The 27,324-nt window shown below is 38.2% G+C and overlaps 1 protein-coding gene across 1 annotated transcript in view; it reads left to right on the top strand.

The window, feature by feature from the left end:
* PDE3B (phosphodiesterase 3B) overlaps positions 1–26,000 on the top strand; it is a 174,163-nt gene extending 148,163 nt beyond the window's left edge. Inside the window, exons 10-17 of the mRNA XM_021685778.1 lie at positions 311–448; positions 1,655–1,766; positions 4,103–4,216; positions 9,329–9,528; positions 17,444–17,647; positions 19,431–19,592; positions 23,275–23,530; positions 25,150–26,000. Of these exons, the coding sequence (XP_021541453.1) occupies positions 311–448; positions 1,655–1,766; positions 4,103–4,216; positions 9,329–9,528; positions 17,444–17,647; positions 19,431–19,592; positions 23,275–23,530; positions 25,150–25,364 (1,401 nt within the window). The 3' untranslated portion in view covers positions 25,365–26,000. The remainder of the gene's footprint in view (positions 1–310; positions 449–1,654; positions 1,767–4,102; positions 4,217–9,328; positions 9,529–17,443; positions 17,648–19,430; positions 19,593–23,274; positions 23,531–25,149) is intronic.
* Positions 26,001–27,324: the final 1,324 nt, after the last annotated feature.

The following is a 27,324-nucleotide window of genomic DNA, read 5'->3' as shown; positions in this document are numbered from 1 at the left end:
TAAAATACAAATAGTGGATTTTAGACTTGTATATAGTGTTTTGGAAAGAAACTATTTTTATTTATAAAACTACTGTGAAGATTAATAAGTCTTCTGATGCCTAGAAGACATTTTTACATTTTTCTGAAGATAGCATTTTACAAAGAGGGGAAATTGGAAGTACAGATTATATTTGAGAATAACTTTTGTTGAAAATAGTATTGACCATTTTTTAATGTTCAGTTTTAAGTGCTCTCATTTAGATGTGGATTTAACAATATTTTTAAAAGGTAAGGTTAAGTTGGTTTGTTTTCTCCCCCTATATGTGCAGATTGAACAGGAAGCATCACTGGATCTGATTTTAATAGAAGATTATGATTCCTTAATAGAAAAGATGAGCAACTGGAATTTTCAAATATTTGAAGTTGTAGAAAAAATGGGAGAGAAATCAGGAAGGATCCTTAGTCAGGTTTGTTTAACATCTCTACTTTTTTTATTTTTTTTATTTTTTTTTTAAAGATTTTATTTATTTGACAGACACAGCAAGAGAGGGAACACAAGCAGAGGGAGTGGGAGAGGGAGAAGCAGGCTTCCCGCTGAGCAGGGAGCCCGATGCAGGTCTTGATCCCAGGACCCTGGGACCATGACCTGAGCCGAAGGCAGACGCTTAACGACTGAGCCACCCAGGCGCCCCTCTACTTTTTTTAATTATAAATTAATTTTTTCTTGAATCTTTATAAAACGCAAAGTCTAAAAACGTGTACTACTGGGTTAAGCACAAGTTCAACATTGTTCGCTGAATTCTTTTTTTCACAAATGAAATTTTCAGTAGAAAATTTGAAAAGAGAAACCTATATACATAAACCCATATATGAAAATAATTATTGTATGTAATATGTTTCATGTAATTTTGTTTGAATAAATGAAAAGTAGTTTTTTGGGCCCATATTAGTGGGATTTAGTTTTACTACAGAATAAAGAGTTACTTTATATTGAGCCCTGCAGTTGAAAAGGACATGAAAGGTGAGCTAGTTCTAACCACTGAAACCTGTGCTTATTTTTTTCACCTGCCCTCCCTGTGCTTTACCCAAGGCCAGATGATTCATTTCATGCTAGAACCATGGAAAAATAGTTCTTTTCTAACCACCCAGACTCAGGGTTCCCCCTGAGAAATTCATACAACAGCATCAGATTAACCTTCCCAAAATATCACTCTCATTATCTTCAAAGTATCTTATTTATGAAATGTACAAGCATAAGGATAAATTATGTGGAGGGCATATGGTTTCATCTCATTGAAGTCTTTAGGGACAAAAATGTAATAAATACATTGTTCTGACTTCTGTTAACACCCAGGACTAGAGTAGAATAGATTTCATATGCCCCTTAATAAATTGTAAATAAAAAAGCTAAAGGGAAGAATGGAAAAATTTTAAAACTGGGACATGATATGGTAATCTTCCTTTGGTTTTCAAGGGTTTTAGGGTGATGTCTTCCTTTTTAATGTTTTAAAAAGAATTTCTTGTATCTTGTAAGGAAGTTTTTAATAAATTATTAACTTAAAGACATATATACATGGTAACATTCCCAAATGCAAATCACAAAAACATATTCTACTCAACTACAAATAGAAATTCTGATTTTTAAAGTAAATTTTATTTTAATTGACATTTAGGTTATGTATACCTTATTTCAAGACACTGGCTTATTGGAAATATTTAAAATCCCCACTCTACAGTTCATGAACTATTTTCGTGCATTGGAGAATGGCTACCGAGACATTCCTTGTAAGTATCAGCAGATCTTATTACTTAAGTTCAGATAATACTGGTTTTGAAACTATTATTTTTCCCTTCAGATCTAAACACTTTTTAAATTACATGTTTGGAAAAATTTAAGTTATCTATATGCTGCTACCTAGAGCTAATGGACTACTATTAACATTTTGGTATATTTTCTTATGTTTCATAAAGTGAATCATAATATAGACATATACTGTGCTCTCTCCCATAATTATTATATGGTGTACAACTTTCTATGTTAATAATTATTCATCTGAGTATCTTTTAAAATGTTTGGTAATTAAGTCAAGAGTGTCAGAAAATTCTTGACTTCAAAATATTTTAAAACTATCCATAGAATTTCTGTTTTTAACTGTGTCCTGACCTGATTAATTGCTAATGGCTATTTGATTTTATGGTAAAATGTAATTTGAATTTCATATTAGGAAATGATACAGGTTTCCTTATACATCTATATATTCTACAGTTTCCCTTCATATGGACACGTTATGGGAAATCACTTACATAAACACAGAGCGAATTATTCTTAAATTGGTATAACTCATTAATAATGATGATCCTTAATGTGAGTTATATGTGCTGTAATTTCCACTTACAAAATATGCTTTTTAAAAAGTGACTGCATTTTATAAATAGAATAAACTGATACTTTATTTTTTTTTAAGATTTATTTATTTATTTGAGAGCGTGAGCACGAGCAGAGGGAAGAGGCAGAGGGAGACGGAGAAGCAGGCTCTCTGCTCAGGACTCCGAGATCATGACCTGAGCTGAAGGCAGATGCTTAACCAACTGAGCCCCCCAGCCTCATTTGAAGTGATACTTTAAAATGGACTTCAAAGGAAGGAGAATGGGGAAAATAAAGAGGCAATAAAGAGTCTTTACTATCAACTCCAAATAGGATGTTAGAAAAGAGCCTCTGCATCTAACTTTTCTGTCTTTACTATCAGCTCCAAATAGGATGTTAGAAAAGAGCCTCTGCATCTAACTTTTCTAAACTTTAGTATCCAGGTTTGTAAATGGAAATTACAGTAGTCTCTACTCCATAGGTAACGATGAGATAAGCCATGGAAAGCGCATCTCAGAGTCCCTGGTGTATAGTAAATGGTCAGTTGGCTATATGAATAATTAAGCTCCTCGCAGATGGACGTCATGTCGTGTCATGGCCTGAACATTTAGTATTGTGTCATCTGCTGATTCTACCTGGGACTCACTAAATATCTGTTGAAGTGTTGCACTTTTATTGCATATCAGCTGTGACTGTAATCATTAGATCTATGAAGATTATGTCATTTAATCCTTGTTGGAAAGTTTATCTTATCTACCTTTCACAGGTGAGAATAAAAACTCAGAAGAAACTTTCCCAAGATCATAAAACTCTTAGAAATGGCAAAAGCTGGGTTTCACTTGTAGGTCTTGCCTTCTCACATAGTGATATTTCAGTAAACCAGTGTTTCTTAATCATGTGCTATGTCTCAGATGCTGTTCTGGAGGTTTTCATATGCCATTTTAACATTTCATCCTTCTAGCAGGCCTGAGAGAGAGGTGTGTCTCATCTTTTCTTTCTTTCTTTTTTTTGGTGTATGTGTTTTTTGTGGTGGGGAAGTTCAAGTATCCAGAATTTGTAAGTGTTGCCTGTGTGCAAACATGGGTCTCCATAATCCAGACACTATTTACATACTATTTTTAAAGCTACAAAATAGCAACCTTCAGTAAATTTTTCAGTGCCTTTCTTTTTTTTTTTCTTTTTAAAGATTCTGTTTATTTATTTGAGAGAGAGCGAGAGAGAGAGCACACATGAGCAGGGGGTAGGAGCAGAAGGAGAGGGAGAAGCAGGCTCCCCACCGAGCAGGGAGCCCGACACGGGACTCCATCCCAGGACCGTGGGATCATGACCTGAGCCGAAGGCAGCCGCTTAACCGTCTGAGCCACCCAGGCGCCCCTCAGTGCCTTTCAGTTAGCCCTTGTTACTTGCCTTTCCTTTGACTGTCTTACTATGTTTTCATAGTATATGTGAAAGTTTTTAAAAGAACTTTTTAATACATCAAGAGACTTTAAAAAAATAAGATGAAACAAGGGTTCCTGGCTGGCCTGGTCACTAGAACGTGCTACTCTACTCTTGATCTCAGGGTCGTGAGTTCAAGCCCCACATTGGGCATTGAGCCTATTAAAAAAAATTAAAATGAAATATAATATAATTGTGGGAAGTTATTCCAAGCCATACATTTTATTTATGCGGATATAGGATAGTAGAAAATTATTGTACTTTAAGAAATGTCCTATGTTAAACATAACATTTTTATAAAACATTTTGGTGACTTTAGATCATAATCGCATACACGCCACAGATGTCCTGCATGCAGTTTGGTATCTGACAACGCGGCCAGTTCCTGGTTTACAGCAGATCCACAATGACCACGCAGCAGGAAATGAAACAGGTACTTTCGTCTACAAATCTTCCTTTTAATTATTTGTCTAGAAATAATAAATCAAGCTATCTCATTTCATTACCTCTGTTCTTCTAAAAATTTCACTAAGTAACCTTTGGTACATGTAAATGAGTATATAAATTTTGATGCATAATAATGGCATGCAAATTAGGAAACCTAGGACCCACCTTAAGAGCTAGGTTTAGATGAAATACTGTTGGATCTACCATGTTTCTTTTCTGTGTCCCGTCCTGCTGCTTGCTATCCGGAATAGTGTGATAATCGTTTCTTTGGTCTTTTCTTTCAATTCTTGGTTTTCTGTTTTAGGTGTATCATGTAAATATAAAATATATAACCTTCACAATGAAAGTGGCCATACTTAAAAGCCTCATGTAAGCATTTAAACAGTGACATTAAAAACCTTTCATAACATTTATGTTTTGCTCACAAAGAGGTTAATTCTCTTCATCATGAATACAATTATTTGTACAAATGTAATGAATTTACATAACATGGTTGGTTCTCTTAGTCTAGTTTATAAAAGAGGGGAGAACTACTTCGGCGAGATACACACACACACACACTTAGTTACTGATGCCTGGAAATGTGATCATGCTGATCAGGGCAAACGTCATAGACTTAGCCATTGCTTTACAGTGTTTGGTCATTGAGTCCAAAGTTACTGCCATTACGTTTTCTGCCATTCCCTATTTACTCTTTCTCAGCCCTCCTCATTCCTTCCATTAGTTCTGCGCCTCCATCAGATCATTTTCTTCAGCTTTTTTGTTTGTAGGTGTATTTATTTTCTTAGAAGAATATTTTCATATCTTAGCACATTTGACGATAGTGATTGATTTTGTCTGATCCTTATTATCAAGAGGAAATAAGGTTCCTGCTATACATGGGAGGATGTATGTCCATAACCCAGGGGATTTTTTGGCCTTTTTGGTACTCCCATGTCCAGTGACAAAAGATAATGGACAACTACAGTAATCCAGTATCATCAGGATCTCAATAGTGCAGACCCTTGAAAATATAGATCATTTCCCTAGGCAAAGTACCATGATCAGTAGAGATGCTGGCTGAGGACAAAGGGAAAATGGAATTGTTAGTGGAATAAGAAAATGATAAATCTGAAGTACAGCTATGTGACCAGTCTCAGAAGTGAAATCTGTTAATGGCTCTCTATATATTTTCCTTATTGATATTTATTTTATATAATAAGCAAATTTTTTCTTCCTCTTTCTCATTCTCCTACCACCCAAATATTGGTGGACATTTGGGTTCTTTCTACTTTGGGGCTATTATGAATAATGCTGCTATAAGTATTCTTGTACTAGGTTTTGTGTAGATACGTTTTCATTTCTAGCTGTGGAATTCCTGGGTCATAAGATGATTCTGTGCTTAACATTTTGAGGATCTGCCAAAATGTTTTCCAAGGTGGCTGCACTATTTTATTTTCTCACCAACAATGTATGAAGAATCCAATTTTTCTCCACTTCTTGTTATTATCTTTTTGATAACCATTCTGGTGGCTGTGAAGTGGTATTTCATTGTGGTTTGGATTTGCATTTACCTAATGGCTAATATTGTTGAATGCCTTGCCATTTGTCTTCTTTGAAGAAATGTCTGTTCATGTCTTTCATCCATTTTTAAATTTGATCATTTGTCTTTTTATTATTGAGCTGTAGGAGTTCTTTGTATATTTTAGATATAAGTCCCTTATCAGATTTATGATTTGCAGCTATTTTCTCCCATTCTGTAAGTTGTCTTTTTACTTTCTTGATAGTGTCTATTGAAGTACAAAAACTTTTAATTTTGATGAAGTCTAATTTATCTTTTTCTTTTGTTGCTCATGCTTTTGGTATCATATCTAAGAAGGGTTTTGCCTGACCCAAGATCATGAAGATTTACTCCTACGTTTTCTTCTGAGAGTTTCATAGTTATAGGAAGTTTAGGTCTGTGACCCATTGGAACTAATTTGGAGGATAAAGGAAGAGGTCTTTCTTTCACACATGAATATCCAGTTGTCCCAGAACCATTTGTTGAAAAGAGTTCTTTATATATACTCCACATAGTCAGCTCTTAAATATTACTAAATCAATTTCTACCTTATAAGATTGTGAGCATTGAATGAAACAACATGTATGAAAGAGCCTGACATCATGCAGGGCACATAGATGGTTCTCAGCATGGTCTTAGCACCCTTGTGCAAAATCAGTTGGCCATAAATATGAGGGGTTAGTTCTGGACTCTCAGTTTTAGTCCATTGATTTTTATGTCTGTCCTTATACCAGTACATTATCTTCAGAGCTTTGTTAGTAAGCTTTGAAATTGGTAAGTTTAAGTCTTCCATCTTTGTTCTTTTTCAAGATTTTTTTGGCCATTCTTGTTCTCTTGTATTTCCATATGGATTTAGGTCCAGCTTGTGACTTTCTACAAAAAAAAAAAAAAAAAAAAAAAAGGCAGCTAGGATTTTGATAGGGATTATGTGGAATCTGTAGATCATTTGTGGGGAGTATTGCTATTTTAACAATAGTAAGTCTAATGGTCCATGAACATGGGTGTTTTTTCCGCTTATTTAAGTCTTTAAATTCTTTCAACAATATTTTTTAGTTTGCAGAATACTGGTTTTGTACTTCTGTTAAGTTTATTCCTAAGTATTTTATTCTTTTTGGTGCTAGTGTAAATGGAATAGTTTCTTGGGGCTCATTTTTTGATTATTCATTGCTATCACATATAAAAATAATTGATTTTTGCATAGTGATCTTTTATCCTGCAATCTTGATGATCACCTTTATTAGTTCTAATAGTTTTTTAATTGATTTCGTGGTATTTTTTCTATATACAAGAGCATGTCATCTATAAGTAGAGATAGTTTTACCTCTTTGTTGTGTGTTGGTCTCAGCCTGTCAATAACCAGTGTTGTGGCTGGACCAGCTCTTGTGGTTATTATGATTGCAAGATGCCCTTTACCAATAACCATCAAGAAACTTTAAAAAAATAACGGTTATAGGAATTGAAAATTACACAGCATAGCTGGGACCACAGAGCAAGGTCACAGGGGGAGAGAGAAAGAGAACATGCACAAGCATGCATGCAAGCAGATGCCCCTGAGGTTTATTGGGGTCAAGAGTAGGGGGGTTTCACTGGGTCACTCTTTATTGGTGAATTTAAAGCATAAGAGCAGGAATGTAAAGCATGGATAGAGAAAAAACCAGCAGCCCACATGGTCAGTTATTGAAATGAACCAGGATTTCTAAAACAGAAGTGGCCTGGCTGTTTGTCTAGACAGGTGGCTGGCAGGGTGTTTCTTTGCAGTTGGCATCTTTGAAATGGATGCCTGGGAGATCAAAGCTTAAATCAGGCACTTATGTTACAAAAAAGGGTGGGGGGTACTGCCAGGGTTTACACTATACTCTTCTCTTCCGGTCTGGATGCCTTTTACTGAGGCCTCCTTTTAAATTAATCAGTCAATTAAAAGAATCATCATTTTCTGAAGAAAGTAAACAAATAGGATCTGTGATAGTTATGTTGAATTGTCCTTGCCAGCTATTTTATTTTTCATACTATTAATTTCATGTTAAAACAAAACTGAATGTATTAGGATCCTAATATGTCAATTTTAAGTAATTGAGTTTAAAAGGATGTCTTTTGCCATTTTTGGTATTTTATATGTGTATTTATAATTCTAGGGGAAATCCAGAATGCATATAACATAGGGAAAAATCAAATTATTGGCTAATGTTGATAACTAAAGTCTTATTAGAAATTTGAATATTTAAATATATCTTTATCCATACATTTAACTGTCTTGCTTTTATTTTTTATAATTAATTTTTAAACGTTCTAGTGTGGGTGATTCTAAAACTCAGTTTAATTAAAAAATAGAAACAGCGTAAAAATAATGAGGTATCTTTGTAATTATCACTAGTGTGTATTAAAGTCATTATGTTAAAAAAATTCATGTGGGGCGCCTGGGTGGCTCAGGTGTTAAGCGTCTGCTTTCAGCTCAGGTCATGATCCTGGGGTCCTGGGATCAAGCCCCGCATTGGGCTCCCTGCTCAGCGGGGAGCCTGCTTCTCCCTCTCCCACTCCCCCTGCTTGTGTTCCATCTCTTGCTGTGTCTCTCTCTGTCAAATAAATAAATAAAATCTTTTTAAAAAAAAATTTTTTTTTAATTCATGTGATGGCAAATATTTAGTGAAGTAAATTATGATAAAGATCATTTTGGACTCTGACAAGCCAGGACATTATTCCTAGTTTGCCACTGATGAAGTCAATCCGTGAAATTTTGTATCTCTCTAATATCTTTGTGGTTTTATTTGCTGTCTACTCTAAATATAATTTATTTTTTCCTTCTTATACTTTAAGGTCATTTTAGTAAAAGTAATAGAATGACCATCTAAATAGATAAAGCCACTAAAATACAAAAAAATGAAGAAATCAATCATAAGATATTAAGACATGGAAAGCACAGTGTTGATAGTGAAAATATTGTTTCTAACTAGAAGATAAAAAGAATTATGTTATGAGACATTCCTCAGTTTTCTACGTCTTTTCATTTTCCGTAGTTTTTCTTGCCATTGTCTTATAAGGGGCTTCATGGAAAAAGAGAAGGGAGGAGAGATTGTAGTCAGGGCTACAATGAAATGTAATCTCTCTAGTAAGATTTGCAAAGCATCTATGTTGAGAAGCTTAGTTTGTTAATACATTAAATTCCTAAATCTTCATACAGTTTCCACGAAATTTTATTCTCTAGATTGTTTTTTCCTGTTACTTCCTATGCCCTGGCCATTATCTCTAGTCCTTCAATAATAAATGTTCAGAAAACCGGAGGTTTTAAAAAATTATTAGCTCGAGTAAGAGAGCATCATAAAAATCTCATAATGTCTTTATAAAGTAAGTGACTTCTGCGTCATGTTTAACCTTGTTCCTCTCTAGTAGCATGTGTGTTGGAAAGAATAGACTGTTTTAAGTCCCTGTTTATAAACAGAGTGTATTTCTTAGCTTAGTCAACAAGTAAGATAAATAATCATATTGCCTATGGGGAATCCCTTCCTTAGTCTCATTTTGTGAGGAAGTTTTGTGTCATGCTGGCTTATTTTGCTTGTTCCTCAGATTCCGATGGCAGAATGAACCCTGGGCAGTTGGCTTACATTTCTTCGAGGAGCTGCTCTATTCCAGACGAGAGCTATGGTTGCCTTTCTTCAAACATTCCTGCGCTGGAATTGATGGCTCTCTATGTGGCAGCCGCCATGCATGATTACGATCACCCAGGGCGGACAAATGCATTTCTAGTGGCTACAAATGCCCCTCAGGTAGGAAATACGTTTTCAGAAAGATTCAAGAGTGATTCTGAAATTTCACAAGCATGTGGTATATCCTTTTGTAACCCACCCTTCAGTTGACTCAGATAGCCATTCCATCTGCGTGGTAATTAATTGGATTTTAACACATGGCACTGACATGAGATGTGCCAAAGAATGAAGAAGAAATTACCTTCTCCCGCTCGAAAATAAATAAAATGGTCGTCAAAGAGTAACTCGCTGTTTTATGAAATTCTGGAAGCCTTGCTGCCAATATTTTTGCCTTTGATCAAATTCATAAGACTGACTAGATGTAAGCCTGATTCTTCCTTCTTCCTTTCTGTGGCTAAAAGCGTAATGATGAAGAACTATCATTTTCGTTGCTGTCCTCTTTTTTTCCTTAAGACTCAGACTCTAAATCTCTAGTGCTGCATATATTAGTGTGTGTAAACATTTCTTCTAGTACCACGTTATTTTTGTATCCAGTACAGCTGATAAGGTACAAGATTCCTCTACCGTCAAAATTTGCATAAGAGGTAGGAGCTCCCACAAATGGATACTGTAATAGCAGTAGCTTTAGACATTAGGGCTTGGAACTAAATCCTTGGTTTTAAGTGGTTGTGGGTGTTTGTTTAGGATGGTGATTCCTGAAATGTCATCTTTGTTTCTGTGTGCCTTTCAAAGAACAAGTGACTGCTTGCTGAATTCAGCTTATGTCTTCACTTCATTGCTCTGTGTATAAACCTCACTTCTGATTTTTTCATCTTCTGTAGCCATCCTGTGTTGCTCTTCACACTTCTCTCTCCCACACTCTCACTATTTAAAAGAAGAGGAGATCGGTTCTCTAGCCAGAACAAGAATAGGATTCAGACAGAGAGGGAGAGAGGGTTTAAAATGCTACATGATTCATTTCTCCCGTGGGGCTTTATCTACTAATAGCTCATGATTTCTGCAGGTAACTTTTCAATGAATTTCGATCTAGATACTAATATTTGTCCACTTTCTAAGAATAGCTGAGGGAGAGATGACAAACTAAGGACAAATGCCTCCTCATGTGCATTGCCATTCTGCAGGAAGCAGAGGTGCATTCTCTGTCTCGCCTCACATTCCATCGTCTTTAAAAACCTGGTCCTGTGGGGAGTCGTGGAGCTGGGTGGACGGGGCACAATGCAAAAAGCACTGGTCTTGAGATCAAGAGACCCGAGTTGGATTTCTGATTACCCGGTCGCTAGCCGTGTGATCTTAGGCAAGTCACCCTTGTCTTTCTGAACCTCAGAATACGGACCTGATATGATTAAGGGTAAGGGGACAACATAATGGGACATTTTCCATTTTGTGTGTTTGAGAGGCTCCTGAATCAGGTATCATATAGACGGAAGTTACTAACTCTTCTCTTTCACTCTTGGCTTTAAGTCATTCGTCAGCTTCTAGTACAGGTCAGTCAGACTTACTACCTCTCCTTCAAGGAGATGCTGAGTGAGCCAACTCCAGTGTTACCTCTCTCACCTGCAGATAAAACAATGATATGTGAAAATCATTCCTACAAGTTATATGCTCGAAACTGTTGTGCTAATTAAAAGAAAAATGTGAAGTCTGGATATAATATCAGTAATACACAGAATTTCTAACTTCTCGTTTTAAGGACCGCCAGTAGAGGAAACAATGGGAAGTGTCGGAATGGAAAGGAAGTTGCCAGGGAGTTCAGCTCCTGAGAAAGTATAGTCTTCCACCCAGTCTCCTTGCTTACTTCCGGCTCCCCTTTGGTCTGTTCCAGACCCTCCGCAGCATTCACCTCAGTCCTGGGGAAAGTCATTGTAATGGCTTGGGGGTCATACCTGATTTAGCCCCCGTTGGGTCTTCTGCCTTTATTCACCCAGGTCCACCCTCAGTGGCCTCCTGGCTGTTTTCTTCTGTATCCCGGGCGCACTCCCTTACTGAGAGCCTTGGCACTTCCTGTCCTCCCTGCCCGGAGTGCTCTCTCCCCACACATCTACATGGCTCACTTTGTCACCTCGTTCCATGTAACATTCCACGAGCCCCCTCCTGGCGCTCATTATGTTCCTAACCTGCTTTATGTTTTCCATAGCAGTGATCATTCAGCATACTATGTATTTTGTTTCTTGTAGGTCTCTCCTCAGTGGAATATGGTTTCATGAGAATAGGGATTTTTGCCTTTTATTCCCTAATACCTAGAATAGTGCCTAACACATAAAAGTCATTTAGTAAGTACTTGTTGAATGTTGAAGGATGCCTGATTTCTTTGCTCTGCAGGACTGCTAGCTTGTCTGAAATACACTCTGTTCTTCCCAAAGTAATGAAATTCACGAGACCTTCTTCAGCTAGTGCGTGTGAGATAAGGACCCTTCTGTGCAAGCGTGAGGTGTGTTTATTAGGTAATAAAGTAGGTCCTCTCATTTTGGGAAGCTCAGTGGGTCTAATTAGGCCACAACTAGTGAAAAATGTTACTGCTTCAGTGGTAGTGTATAATACCACCAACTGGATCAAATGTTCTTCAGTCTCATGGTAAGGAAAGTACACTGGGAAGGTATAGGAGGATTATTTTATATTCTTGCTGTGAAAGAAGGTGAAACACTTAGGTTTATCCTGAAGAGATGCCAGTATTAAAATTCTAAGTGATTTCTGAGCTATTTCCACATGAAAAGCTGGCTAAAAGATGGAGATTAGTGCCTGAGGTATTAGAGTTTGAGAATATTTTCATGATATTTGGGGTAAAAGGAAATGAAATTTGAGGTTGAGATTTGTAAATTGGAGACACTCATAAATGTTTTATCTCCCAAAATACGTATTAAGATGGGGACTAAACACATGCATTTGACTCCTCATTATAACAGAAGAATAGGTGGGGAAAAGTATTATCATCAGAAGATTAAAGAGTTTTCCAGAAACTTCTATTTCTGGAAAATGAAAAACAGATGACTATGGAGAGGTGGAAGTATATTAGAGGTGGCTACAGCTTAAGTGGAACTCTGGAGAGACTCCTGATGCCATTTGCCCTGGCTTGCTACACACGCACACACACGCACACACACGACCGTGTGCACATGCACCCCCAATCCCTGTACACGGACACTACACATCTTTATATAAAGCTACTACAACCCTGCATTTACCTCCAGGCAGAAACTCATCCCTTAGGTATTGAAGAGAGTAAGAATTACTTGTTGTGAGTAGTAGTACTCCAGGGTAAATCCTTCTCATTCTGGAAACTTAACAGCTGACAACTGGTCTCATAACTGTAAAGCAAAACCTACTAAGTAACAAACGCCATCCACATTCATAGAGTTCCTACTCATCTTCCCAAATTAAAGAAGAGACTCAACACCAAAATAAACAGAAGAGAATCTAGAATTCTTTTTTTTTAATATCAACAGATAACCCAAGGATCACTAGACATGACATTAACCAGTAGCTTGGAAAGAAAAGGCTAAAATGGACATGGTAACCAACTACAAGGGGGGGGGGAATCTAGGGAATAGAAAAGCTGTTAAGTTTTTCAAAAAGATATTCTCAGAATTGGAGAAACACTGCGTCCCTAAGAACAGGAAGCTATGAAAAAGGAAACACCAGTGAAGAGATTAGAGCTCTTAGGAACTAAAAATACTACTGCAAAAACATTTTAAAAATTCAACACAAGCCCTGGAAGTAAACTCCAGGTTACCTCTCCCAGAATGCAGACCAAAAAGAGAAAGAGATGGAAAATATCACGAAGGGAAAAATGGGGCTTGGTGGACCAGGTCATGAACTGACTATTGGAGTTCCAGAAAGAGACAGTCTTTGGATCAGAGGGGTTCAGCAGGTCCCAGAGAAGTTGAATGGGGAGGAAAAAACCTGCACATGGAGTGCCATGGTAAAATTTCTTTAAAAAAAAAAAAAGGAATTCCTAAGAGAATGACAGCAGTACATGTTTTATGAAAGAACAAAAATCCAACTGGCACCGTATTTTAGCAACAATGGATGCTCGAGGGTACCGGAATAAACAAATATTGGGTGCCTACTGGGGAAGAGGCGCTGTTCTAGGCATTATTATCGAACAAAACAGGCCAAAAAACATCTCTGCCCCCATAGAACGTACATTCCAGTAAAGCAAGAAAAAGAATAAAGAGTGTATGTAGGAGGCAGAGAGACGATTATGACGTAGGTGCTAGGAAAGAAGTAACCCGGGAAGGGGATGGGGAGTGTTGGCCTAAAGATACTATTTTCAAGTTAGATTTCTGTATCCCGCTAAGCTACAGCTGAGTGTTAAGAGCAAAATAAAGAGAATCTCTGATATACAGAAATAAAGTAAATCACGTACCCATTCACCCTTAGAAAGTTACCTAAAAAACACGTCTTAGCAAAACAAGGGTGATAAGGAAGACAAAGGATCTTAGAAGATACAGGATTACCAGAAATTTGAGAACAAACCCAGAACTTCAGGATAAAGGGATACCAAAATGACAGCTGTTCATCTTGACTATTTCTTTTTTTCTTTTTTTAAAGATTTTATTTATTTATGTGACAGAGAGAGACAGCAAGAGAGGGAACACAAGCAGGGAGAGTGGGAGAGGGAGAAGCAGGCTTCCCGCGGAGCAGGGAGCCCCATGCGGGGCTCGATCCCAGGACCCTGGGATCATGACCTGAGCCGAAGGCAGATGCTTAATGACTGAGCCACCCAGGTGCCCCGATCTTGACTATTTCTTTAAGGAGAAGTACTTTCTCTCTCTCTCTCTTTCTTTTTAAAACTAGCTGTTTTGTTTTCTGTAGCACCTGATTTACTACCTCTGTTGGATTTTTTTTAAGTTAAGTATTTTTTTAAATGAAAACAATTTTTCTTAATCCAAGATTTTCACTTTTCGGAAGTACCCTCTTTAATCTCATGACTAGGACCTAGAGACTTTTTAATGTTTCCTCTTGTCTCTTGTGTTTCAAAGGGGGACATTTGCTCAGATTTGTCAGCCTCTTTGTGTGATCTAAGTCTTTGATATGTCTGCTGAGTTTTCTCTTTTCATTTATTGAAAGGTGTTTATTATTTGTTAAGTTTAATTCTATCAGTTTGTATTAAATCCTGTTTCACATCTTTCCAACTCAAAAAGAGGGTGAAAAACAAATTTGCTTTGCCAAATTAGAGATTTGCCTGTGGAGCGAAGGAAGGGGATCCCTAGCTGGAGAAAGCAGGGATCAAGATGCTTTAGCACAGGGTGCCTGGGTGGCTCAGTTGGTTAAGCAACTGCCTTCGGCTCAGGTCATGATCCTGGAGTCCCGGGATCGAGTCCCACATGGGGCTCCCTGCTCAGCAGGGAGTCTGCTTCTCCCTCTGACCCTCCCCCATCTCGTGCTCTCTCTCTCTCAAATAAATAAATAAAATCTTAAAAAAAAAAAAAGATGCTTTAGCACAAAGTCCAAGCATAGTTACTGCAGCTCCAAATTAGCTGGGGCTGGTCTTCCCTCTCTGGTTGTCAGAAAGCCCTCAGGAAAAGCCAGCTGAGGCTTCACCATCTGTTTTACCTAGAATGTTTTTCTTACCAGGTTTAAGCTTGGCTTATTGTTCTGTGTGTTCACTGAATATTCTTCCTAAAGTGGAACGCTCATTTGCCTCCTACTTACTGCTCCATGATTGTATCTTGCCTCTACTCATCTATGAGGTAGTGGGTTTATTGGGGTACACTCCGTCCACTTATTCTCCAGCTGGGTTTTTCCTTCTCATGCAATAACTTAGTTGGCCTCTCCTCAATCCATTCCCACTTTCCCCATGTATTTGAAATTTCCAGTATGATGATAATACCTAGATTTTAATATTGATTCAGATTTTTTTTGCCCCTATTTTATATTTCTTTGGTAATTTCAAAGGGCAGTTTGAATGATGAAGAAATTCTGAACTTCTTTCTTTTCCTGATCTTGCTAGCCAAGAGTTTATTACGTCAGCTAGCTCTACAGGGCACTTACTCTATGTTGTGCTTTATTGAGGTGGATGTTTGGTTACTTCTTCCTGAACAGACAAAGCTGTTCTAATAGTTTATCAGTTTTCATCAGATTTGAATATGAATTAGTGAAATCACTATTAAATATAAAATGACCCCTTAGGGAGTCTTTGAAGCTTAATCTTTCTCTTTGAGGTTTATGATGTTTGGAAGTTGTAATAAGGCTAGTATAAATTTTTTTGACATTATTTTTTTATTGACATATAATTGATAATGTAACATTGTGTTAAGGTGTACATGTTCATTTGATATACATATCATTGTAATACTACCATGATGTCACCTAATATATCTTTTTTGTGAGTACATTTAAGATCTAGTCTGTTAGCAACTTTCAAGTATATAATACAGTACTATTAACTGTAATCACAATGCTGGGCATTAGGTCCCCAGAACTTTGTCATCTTATAACTGAAGTTTGTACCCTTTGACCAACATCTCCCCAATTCCCTCACCCTCTGGTCTGTGTTTCTATGAGTTCAGCTTTTTAAGATTCCACATATAAGAGATACCATACAGTATGTCTTTCTTGATTTAACTCACTTAGCATTGTGCTCTCAAGGTCCATCCATGTTGTCTCAAATGGCAGGATTACCTTCTTTCTCATGGCTAAATAAATATTCCATCTCTCTCTCTCTCTCTCTCACACACACACACACACACACACACACCCCCCACATCTTTATCCATTCATCCACTGATGGACATTTAGATTGCTTGCAGCCTTTATATGTCCCATTACAAAGCTTAAATCATCATTACTTTCATAAAATCAAATGGTGTAAAAAAACAAATGATGTTAAGTATCTGTCTTATATTTAGACTATGGCTTATTTTCACAAATCACACATAAACTTGTTTAATTTAGTTCCCAGAATATGTATCTTTTTTTTTTTTTAGGATTTTATTTATTTATTTGAGAGAGAACAAGTGAGAGAGAGAACACAAGTGGGGAAGGGCAGAGGGAGAGAGAGAAGCAGGCTCCCCACTGAGCAGGGAGCCCGACATGGGATTTGATCCCAGGACCCTGAGATCATGACCTGAGCCGAAGGCAGACGCTTAACTGACTGAGCCTCCTAGGCGCCCCCCAGAATGTGTACCTTAATGTGGATTGCATTCTATTTTTATCTGTCCTTCTTTCTTATTAACAAGAAGCTCTGTGAAAACAGGGACAAGTTTTTTTTTTTATTCCTAGCCTTTAGCACTGTGAACGTTTTTAAAATAATTACTATGCTTATTTAATAATTTTTTTTAATTGCTTGATTTTTAGAGATAGAAGAGGCTCTAGCAATTCTATAAGCCATTGGTTTTTTTAAATCTGTATTCCGAAGTTCTAGAGTCCTGAGGGTCTTGCATTGAAATGAGGTGGATAAGAAGTGAAGAGTTGCACACCAGCTGAACCAGAGGATTTGTGTTACCTGTTTCACGCTTCTCTTACTCCCGGGCACTGTGCCCGGATCGGAGTGTAGGAATGTGTTCTTCCTGGACATGCAGGACTGTCCCTCACCCGGGACAGTACTCCTGCTTCCTCTTTGGTCATCAGCACCACTGATCACACGCTAGCTGAAGAAGAGAAATGTGTCCCTACACCTGCTCTCCCTCTAAAGACTTCACTAACAGAAGCTTTATCTAAGAAGGTTCATTGGATTCAATGAAGTAGACCTCAAATATCAACTTTACATCTCCTGAGGGCAGCATGGTGTCTGCAAAGATGGACTTGGGAGACGAATTACCCTTTCACCTACTAGATGTAGATGCCGGCAAGGTCTACCTTACCCTTTTTGTACTTCGGTAAACTCATTTAGAAAATGCCCACAAGCCTTCTTCACAGATATTAAAATGCTTGGCATATAGTAGTTACTCATTGTTTGTATTCTTCCAACCTAACTCTGTTTATTATTAAAGATTAATATCTCTGAGACGCCTGACTCATTTTTATTACTTTTCAGGCAGTTTTGTACAATGACAGATCTGTTCTAGAAAATCATCATGCTGCATCAGCTTGGAATCTGTATCTCTCTCGCCCAGAATACAACTTCCTTCTTAATCTTGATCATGTGGAATTCAAGCGCTTTCGTTTTTTGGTCATTGAAGCAATCCTTGCCACTGATCTTAAAAAGCATTTTGATTTCCTTGCTGAATTCAACGCCAAGGTTGGTGACACAACTTACTGTCTGGTTTCAGTGATGGAAATCACTATAGTCAGTATTACTGCTAAGTGTTTTTTATAATGTTAAGTTAGAATTAATACTACTCATAAAGTCATAATATCTGATGTGATACTATATGTATGTCAGTATTTTTTAAAATAACTTTTTTTGTTATAACATGTCCTAAACATACTATCACTTGCTACCTTTCCTTTCTGACACATAGACTTACAACTTTCTTTCACATGGTGATAAGCCAGTTCATGATGTCAAATCTTTTAGGGGCAGACTGGAGAACGTTGTGCATGGTGCCAAGTAAGTTATTTTATGAAATTAAAGATGTGTTTCTCTGAGCCAGTTATGCGTCCCTCACTGCACCTGTTAATCCCTTCTTCCTATTAGTCTTTAACTGGCTGGTGTGGGAGAGAAGTAGCCTCCACTCTTCCACTTGAGAATAATGTGCTCATTGAACGAGTCCTGGGATCGCCCTCTCTGCCCAGTCGCGCCAGCAGAGAATAAGGAGAGAACAGGTGGAAATCCCTGCCGTCAGGGATTCACAGTCAGTAGGGAATTGAGAATCACTGTCCTCAGGTGACAGGGGTACTCCCTGGAAGGTGTTCTGTCCCTCTGAGAACCACTGCTTTACAGATTACTGCGGGAAGGCTGCTCCCGCTTTGGCTGGCAAGAAGCTGTTGCCGATGACATTTGTGACAGAAAGGAGAGGTGTACCTTCGGGCTGGAGGAACTGGTAACAAGGGAATACTAGATTTAACCCCCTGCGTGGCGACCCTATATGTGGCTGTCGTGATATCAAATACTTATAAAAATCAGCGAGAAATCCATGTGCCTTTAAAATTATTTTATAGTTGTGTAGCTCTATTTTATTTAATAATAAAATGCATTTAAGTGCTTAAGTCAGAGTAATAGAAGTTTTCACAGGTAAAAGATCACCTAGTCCAATACTTTTGAATCTGTATTCCTCAGCGGTTTCTATTCCATAGTCTCTCAGGAAAATCCCATACCTACATGGTTTCAATCAGAAAAGCTTTCCTTTTAAGTGTTTTCTGTAGTGGTGGTCTACATAAATTTTCCTTTGACAAAAGGGTTTGGTGCCCAAAATACCCTCAAAGTTCAGAAGCCACTGATCTGGCCCATTTACTTCATTTTTTACAAGAGAAAATTTGAGTTTTTGAAAGGCAGAGTAATTTGCCTAATTAGTGATGATAATTACATTTACTATGAACAAAGCATTTTTCATTTATTAATCCTCATGGTAATATGGCTAGATTGGTACTACTTTTTCTGTTTTGTAGATGAAGACAGATTCAAGGAGATTAAGTAATTTTTCCAGTATTACACAATGAATAAATCATTGAGTCGGGATTTGAAACCATAGGGATCAGCTTTTAAGACTTGTGTTCTTTCAACTACATATTTTCCTTTCACAGCTGAAGCCAACTTCTCTGTGGATCCTAAGTGTTCTTTTTTGCAGAATTAGTTACAATTCTTAAATGACTTATTGATGTTTTACGTATACATACATATTAACATATATGTGATATATACAGATGTCACAATTTTCTGTGGTAATCGCGAATATTGAAACCTATGGTTTGTTATGTTTTTATGGTGCTTTGCTTCCAATGAAAAAAAATCATGACACTTCAAAGGGAAACTTAACCCATATTCCTTCCTGTAATTTAGACAGGAAGCAGTTTTAAGATAATTTGGTTAAAAAGACAAAACTGTGCCCTCAGAACCTAAAATAATTGTTTGTCCAAAATAGGCCAACGATGTAAATAGTAATGGCATAGAATGGAGCAATGAGAATGACCGCCTCTTAGTATGCCAGGTGTGCATCAAGCTGGCAGACATCAACGGCCCGGCGAAAGTTCGGGACTTGCATTTGAAATGGACAGAAGGCATTGTCAATGAATTTTATGAGCAGGTAAGTTGAAACTTGAGATGGGTGGGATTTTGGGGAGCTGCCATCTGAAGACACAAGTCTTTGGGATTTGGATAGCTATGTTAAATGTTTGAAGTCTGGTTACTTTGACCAAAAACGGTTAGAAATTGTAGAATTTGCGCTGGTCTTAGTATTTTCTCAGCTCTCTTTTGCTGATAAAATTTAAAAAATAGCTCATTCCCAACTGCCATGGGTCGAATGTCCCTTGAGGCTAGAGGTAAGGTCTCTTTTAAAACCCTGAGTGCCTATAGCTTTTCCAGATGAAATTGTTTTTAATTGATTCAGGGTATACTTGGGTTGATATTCTTTAAATATAATTATTTTCAATTCTGCTATAGAAAGACTGCTGACTGCCTTAGAAACACCCACTGGGTAAAAGTCCTGGCAGAGGGGAAGACATTGGAGGGCTAGAAATGGGGATAAAGTGGGTATTTCATGGTTTTTTAGGATTCAAAGATAAAAACATGCTCTTATAGGTTTTAAAATCGTGTCTTTAAACTAATACTCCTGTAACTGAACTCAAGTTTGTATGCCCTCCATGTAGCAAAGCCAGTCACTGAGATGTTGAGTATACATCAAAGAGTTTGAGAGGCAGCCAAACTAGGAAGGGCAGGCCTCAGATTTGCCTCCTCAAAGTGGGAGAGTCGGGAACATGTAAAGGCAAATGAAAAGGATGTGGGTATAAGGGAGAGGAGCTGTGGGATTTCAAAATCAAGGAAAGGAAGTTAGGAAGTAGAAAAGGGTTGAAGTCCTTTCATTGTCTGCACCTGTATGGAGCTTCCGCATATATTTTCATGTGCCCCAGGACCAGAAAATGGCATCCTCAGCATGATAGAAGGGAGGTGGGGGGTTAGGCCCTTCTACATTAAAAGTTTATCCATTGGACACTTGTCCGTGCTCAGAGAAGGTCGGTGGTCCTGACCGGTTCTGGCTGGTTTCTTGGTAAAGCCTTAAGTCTCTGCCAAACCACTAAATCAACACTCTGCTATCGTGAGGTCGGGCAAGAACATTATCTATAGAAACATGGTGGCAAGCTGCATTCCAAGAACAAGCAGATTTGGTGCACTTATTAGTCCCATTAACCCTTTGGTTACTGGTTTCACTACCACTTTACAGACTCTTTTTCAGTTTTTTTGTTCAATTCTGAAGCTCCCTACAACGTAGAAGTATATGGATTTCCCCACAAGCCAGCATTTCATAATCTCCAAAATACCGAATACATCTTCTTGACTTTGGAATTGCATTCCTTGGGAATCCTTGTTGACCCTAATAATTAGGCAAGATCAAGAGGTCTACCAAATGAGGCCTTCAAGACAGAGTCTTCTTATCAGGAGTCGCTACTCCAGTAGGGGTGATGAATCTGTTATACCATGTTACACCTGGACTGCACTGAAGAGTGAATGTGCAGTGTCTTTCACCCACCTCAGCTAAACATCCCACCACAAGGCTTACTCTGCTATTTACAAGTTACAAAATACTATACAGTGAAAAAACCATGGGAATACATAAGTATTCCAAGATTATTATTTACTATTTTGATACATTTGAACGAAATTATATATAATTGGGAGATCTAAATGGTTATAAATATCTACCTAAAGGTTGCAATATACTATTTGCATGTTCCCATTTTCATTCTCAAAGATAATTGAAGCCGGCCTCAGACTTCAGTTTGTATTCACAAAAGAATTTTACGTTAAGGAAAATGCCATCTTTATATTATCTGTGCAAACAGAGGTAATAAAATAGTAGTGTATGCCAATTTTAGAAGACTAATTCAGTAAAAGAACATTAGAAAATTGGTAAAACCGGGCGCCTGGGTGGCTCAGTTGGTTGGGCGACTGCCTTCGGCTCAGGTCATGATCCTGGAGTCCCGGGATCGAGTCCCGCATCGGGCTCCCTGCTCAGCGGGGAGTCTGCTTCTCCCTCTGACCCTCCCCCCTCTCATGCTCTATCTCATTCTCTCTCTCAAATAAATAAATAAAATCTTTAAAAAAAAAAAAAAGGAAAATTGGTAAAACCTAGAAGACATTTGTGATGTTACAAGACGGAAGTTTTTTGTTTTTTTTGTTTTTAAATCTAAGAAGTTGTGAATGTTGTTAATCATTTAGCAGTTGCAATAAATGTAGAGGAAACCCCCCCCCAAAAAGAACATTAGAAAAGTTCATTTAGACTCAATTTATAATTTAAGTATATAGAATGCTTATTAAACTTGGAATCCATGCTTGAGGTTGAAGCCTGGTTCCTCTTCTTTACCAGCATTGTGACCTTAGCTAAGTTATTTGACCTCTGTGCCTGTTTCTTCATTGTTAAAATAGAAATATTTGATGGTATCTACCTCATAAGGTTGCTGTGAGGATTGGGTGAATTAATAAAGTTCTTAGAACAGTTCCTGACACATAAATGCTCAGAAAATGTCAGCTATTATAATTCCAGATCTATCACTAAAAACATTATTTCAGACAGTTTTACTTAATCTAAGTTTCATTATTCACATGTTAAAGGAACTAATCTAAAGTCCTACTCAATCTTCATCAACACTATTAAATTTCTTTCTCAATCTGGTTATACTATTAAGCATCCTTCGGATGTGGATGCAAAATTCTAATCTTGCCCAACTTTTTTTTTATTATCCTGTCTTTATATCCCTCTAGCCATTTAAGTGCCATGGGCTTAGAAAAGCCAAACTCCTATTTAAAAAAAAAAAAAAGCCAAACATAAAATTGTAGAATCCTGTGGAATAAACCCAACTGAGGTTTGTTTTTTTGGGGGGGGGGTTTTTGGTAAACAGTGGTTTTCTTCCTCACAGAAGGTAAAATCCTAGATTTTTAATCATGGGCCAGTCACTAGAACAGTTTCTGGTTGTTTCCCTAGGACAGTGTTGCCTCATCAGAGAGAGACGGCTGCTTGCCTACACAGTTTATACATTCTGAAGTTTATTCACTCCTCACCAGTTCAGACAGTAGGAACAAAAAGGTCAATAGTACCCTTTGGGGAATGCTCAGTACCGTGCTAAATACTTAATATTGCTTTTCATCCTCATAGCAACCTTGTAAAGTACATTAAGATTTTACACATGAAATGGGCATAGAGCTTGCTCAGCACCGCACAGGTAGTAGGTGGCAAAAGCAGGCTTTGAAAACTGCATCTGTCTGATCTCACATTACGCTCTCCGAAGCCCTGGAGACCACAGGGGGAGGGTGTCAGAGGGCAGGCGGTTGGACCCCGATTCCTCACCTCAGCCACCCATACCTCTGCTTCTGCTGTTAGAAACGGGTAGGGTGTTGAAAGGCAATTGCAAAATTCAACTCTGGGCATTTAAGGTACAACAACTGGGCTGATACCATCCCCCCTAGGAGAAAGACATAAAATTTTTCAGGTTGTTAGATTTGATTTTTGTGTGTGTGTGTGTATTTTTCTTGTTCACTGAACATCAATCATCCTGGTTAACTGGTGGGGTGTGAAAATAAAATCTTGTTTAGGATTTCTCAGATATTGGAGAAATTCGTACAGTTGAAATGACAGTAATTAGACACTTCTTTGTAAAAATTATTTTGATGTAGACTATGCATATTAAAAAAAACCTCAAGATAATTTTAACAGCAAAGCTCAGTGGTTATTCTTTCAACAGTTCAAAATGTACTTTTCTTTTTAAAATGATCAGGGAGATGAGGAAGCAAACCTCGGTTTGCCCATCAGTCCCTTTATGGATCGTTCTTCGCCTCAGCTAGCAAAACTCCAAGAATCTTTCATCACCCACATCGTGGGTCCTCTGTGTAATTCCTACGACGCGGCTGGCTTGCTGCCGGGTCAGTGGGTAGAAGCAGAAGAGGACGAGGACACCGAGAGTTGTTACGACGACGAAGATGGTGAAGAATTAGATACAGATGATGAAGAAATAGAAGACAGTCTAAATCCTAGTAAGAATATAGGGATGCTGTAATTTCTTAAATGGATCTTTGCAGTTAGTAACATTAAGTTTGGATCTTTGTTTTTAGGGTGGTTTTTTTTGCCGGCGGGGGGAGGGAGAGAGAATCCCAAGAGGGGCTCGATCTCACAACCCCGAGATTGTGACCTGAGCTGAAATCAAGAGTCAGACGCCTAACTGCCTGAGCTACCCAGGTGCCCCTGGATCTTTGTTTTTAAGCTACAGATTAAGTAGTTCTATCTTGAGTACTCTCTGAATCTTCAGATTGAATGGTCTCTTGAGTAACTCCTGTGTGCCGGGGAACGTGCTAATGTGGTCGCATGCGGGCTTGGTTAAAGTGGTGTCTCTTGGGGCGCCTGGGTGGCTCAGTCGTTAAGCGTCTGCCTTCGGCTCAGGTCATGATCCCAGGGTCCTGGGATCGAGCCCCGCATCGGGCTCCATGCTTGGCGGGAAGCCTGCTTCTCCCTCTCCTACTCCCCCTGCTTGTGTTCCCTCTCTGGCTGTGTCTCTGTCAAATAAATTTTTAAAAAGTGGTGTCTCTTTGGGGCCAGTCCACTTCAGGAGGCTCTACCTTTGCACGCACCGTAGGGCTGTGTCACCATGGCTGATTTTGTGAGGTGAGGTGTTCGTGTGGCTAGTGCTCCCCCACCTGCTAAAATCTGCCCTTCCTAAAGACTTGGAAGATGGAACACAATAGTTGGGAGAAGAGGAAACATCTTCTCTAGCCCTAAGGGGAGAACCAAGTTTTGTGTTGTTATGGATTTGAATTGCCAAACTGTAGGGACATAGTTTTCTATATAAAGCAGTGAATATAAATGGAAAAAAAAATTCGTCACCATTGTAGCTATAAATGAAATCCGTTATTTGCTCTTTAAAGTAGAATTTAAGGGGTGCCTGCGTGGCTCAGTCAGTTAAAACGGCTGCCTTCGGCTCAGGTCATGATCTAAGGGTTCTGGGATCAAGTCCCACATTGGGCTCCTTGCTCAGTGGGAAGCCTGCTTTTCCCCTGCTTGTGCTCTCTCCTGTTCTCTGTCAAGTAAATAAATAAAATCTTATAAAAAAAGAATTTAAATTATATCTAGCATTCCAAGCATGCTATAAATGAAAACTGATAACATAATTACAAAGAACTACCCCCACCTCCCCAGTTGTATTCAGGATTAGCATAATAAAGAGTAGTCTTCTACCTCTACCCTCTGAGCAGCATCATGGACAAAGTTGACTGGCTTCCAAAAATTATTTATATTCACTGAAACCTTGATACTGGTGTTTAATTCAGTACTTAAATCCTAAAAAGGTTGTTGAACTTCACATTGCTATCGTTCATTTCTCCCCTCTCACCCCACCCAGTCTGCCCTAATCCCCTTCTCGGCTTTATTTTCATCTAATACCACCACCATCTCATGTTTTGCTGCTTCTTTTGCTTACCTAGGTCTTTCCATTAGAAGATGAGCTCCATAGTGCAGAGATTATTTCTATCTTACTGTTCTGTGACTACAACCCCAGTGCCATATATAAGTGCCTGGGAAATTATAGGCACTGGGATATTTAGTGAATGAACGAGGGAATTGTATCACTATGATTACAATATACTGCTTTTAAATTTCACAGAACCACGAAGGAGGAAAGGCAGACGGCGAATATTTTGTCAGCTAATGCACCACCTCACTGAAAACCACAAGATATGGAAGGAAATGATAGAGGAAGAAGAGAAATGTAAAGCTGATGGGAATAAACTGCAGGTGGAAACTCCTTCCTTACCTCAAGCAGATGACATTCAGGTCATTGAAGAAGCAGATGAAGAGGAGGAGAGACAGTTTGAATAAAAGAAAAGGCATATCACAGAAGCCTGGAGGGCTGTGCCCGGGGTCAGAAATCCCTGCCTGGCACTCAGGGGACAGACCCGACACAGACCATTCCTGCGGGGACAGGCCCGGCTACTGGGAGAGGCCCCTGCTGCTGTGTGCGCTCACCACACGGACAACACAAGCATCCTTAGAGCATGGCTTCCCTCAACTCATGTTGCAAAGCTCTTCGTTGAAGGCTTCACTGGTATACCAGTACTCTGTCATAATAATGCTTTGCCGGGTAGTAAGCTCTTCTTTTTCGTGAGCGGTAGCTAGAACTAAAAATCCAAGTGACTTCAGTTTCCAAAGTGGCCAGAACTTTTTGCTTTCGTGAAAACAGGATTCATAGTGTTTTTTTCTGAATGTGTCTTTTAGGTGTTTTGAACATTTTGGCGGGAGCGGGGTTGGGGTGGTGGAGTCAGTGCCTGTCTAAAAAGGAATCCAGTGTTGCCTTTCAGAGGGTCTGTTCAATGCAAGACACCGTTCAGTGCTGTGCTCCCAGCCGGGTTTATCCATGAAAGACTGAGTGACCTTTGTTAAATATAATAGAATCCAGGTGCATCAATTTCTGATGCTTCTTACTGTTGCGTGTTACCTACTATGTGTGTTTGAGTTCTGCTCAGAGTATTCAGGTTTACCATGGACATCAGAAGTCTGAATTCCAGTCTTACTGACTTACATTCCATGGTTGGATTTTTGAAGCTGTTTCGGGTGTAACAACGAAGGGATTTTCTTCTTCAGTCAAAACTGTTCTTACTACTGTTGCTCAGGATTCGTATTTTTAAACATTCAGTTTAATATAAACACAGATTTGTCAGAAGAAAAAGGAATTGTCCTAAAGATGTTAACATTTTATGAAATGAGCATTATTCTTTCTTAGATAAATTTGAGTCTAATCAAAAGAAATAGGAGCCCCGAAAGCCACAGCGAATAATTGGAATATGCTTATGTCTGGATCCATGTTAGGTGTTGTGCGTTTAGTCACTGTAAAACTGATGCTTATCCTTGTGCATTTCCTGCCGCCTCGAGACAACACGACAGAAGTGACCTAGGACCACTCAATACCTGCTAGAGCCCAGCTGTGAGTCTAATCTTTAAAAAAAAAAAAAAAGTGGGAATACTTAATTGCAAAGAAAATGGACCATATTTACAATGTTCATGAACTCCTAGGGTACAGATATGTACCTGAGTCATGAAAGATTTTTGATGATCTAAAGAACAGCCTAAATGATAACAGGATGGGAGACCAATCTTTTTTTTTTTTTTTTCTTGGAGGCCCTATTTTGGATCTGTGTGGCTTTTGTAGACAGTAAAACCATTAATTTTCCAAGATGATTCCTTTTAAGTATAATGTCAGGCAATTTCTTACCTACCTAGAATATTTGGCATATCTCAAAGATATAAAGATCCATAGAAATGTTGGAAGTTTTGATCTTGTAAAATATTGAATGAATCACCAAGCTTTATTTATTAGACATGTTGAGTGCGAAGTTCCTCCCTGCCACTTTTGCTACAACTGCCACATAATTTGTAACCTGGTCGCACATTACTAAGTAATAAAATTTTAACTAATTTATTGAGTTTGCACTTAAAATATATATATCCTGGGCTCTTACTTCCCTGGTATACATTTTGCATCCTGCGTAAGTATATTTCTGCTATTGCAAAGTACAAGTGTATAAATTCACATGTGCACATATGCATAATGAGACTCAGATTTCCTATTAAAATTTTGTATTGGGGTTAATGTATATATTTTCTCAAAAGGAATGTTTTTATTAAAAATACTGTTACCGAGAACTCATTTTTAAATAATTTAAATTTAATCTTTGCTAAATAATTGACATATTAAAATAGACCAAAGAAACACTAAGAAGTATCCTTGCTGAAACAAATTCATAAACTTTAAGAAATGAATGTGACTATATTAAGTATATAC

Source organism: Neomonachus schauinslandi, chromosome 11 (assembly GCF_002201575.2).
Source record: "Neomonachus schauinslandi chromosome 11, ASM220157v2, whole genome shotgun sequence".
In the NCBI taxonomy this organism is placed as follows: domain Eukaryota; kingdom Metazoa; phylum Chordata; class Mammalia; order Carnivora; family Phocidae; genus Neomonachus; species Neomonachus schauinslandi.
Note: the sequence above shows the minus strand (reverse complement) of the source record. Positions and strands in the feature narration are given on the sequence as shown.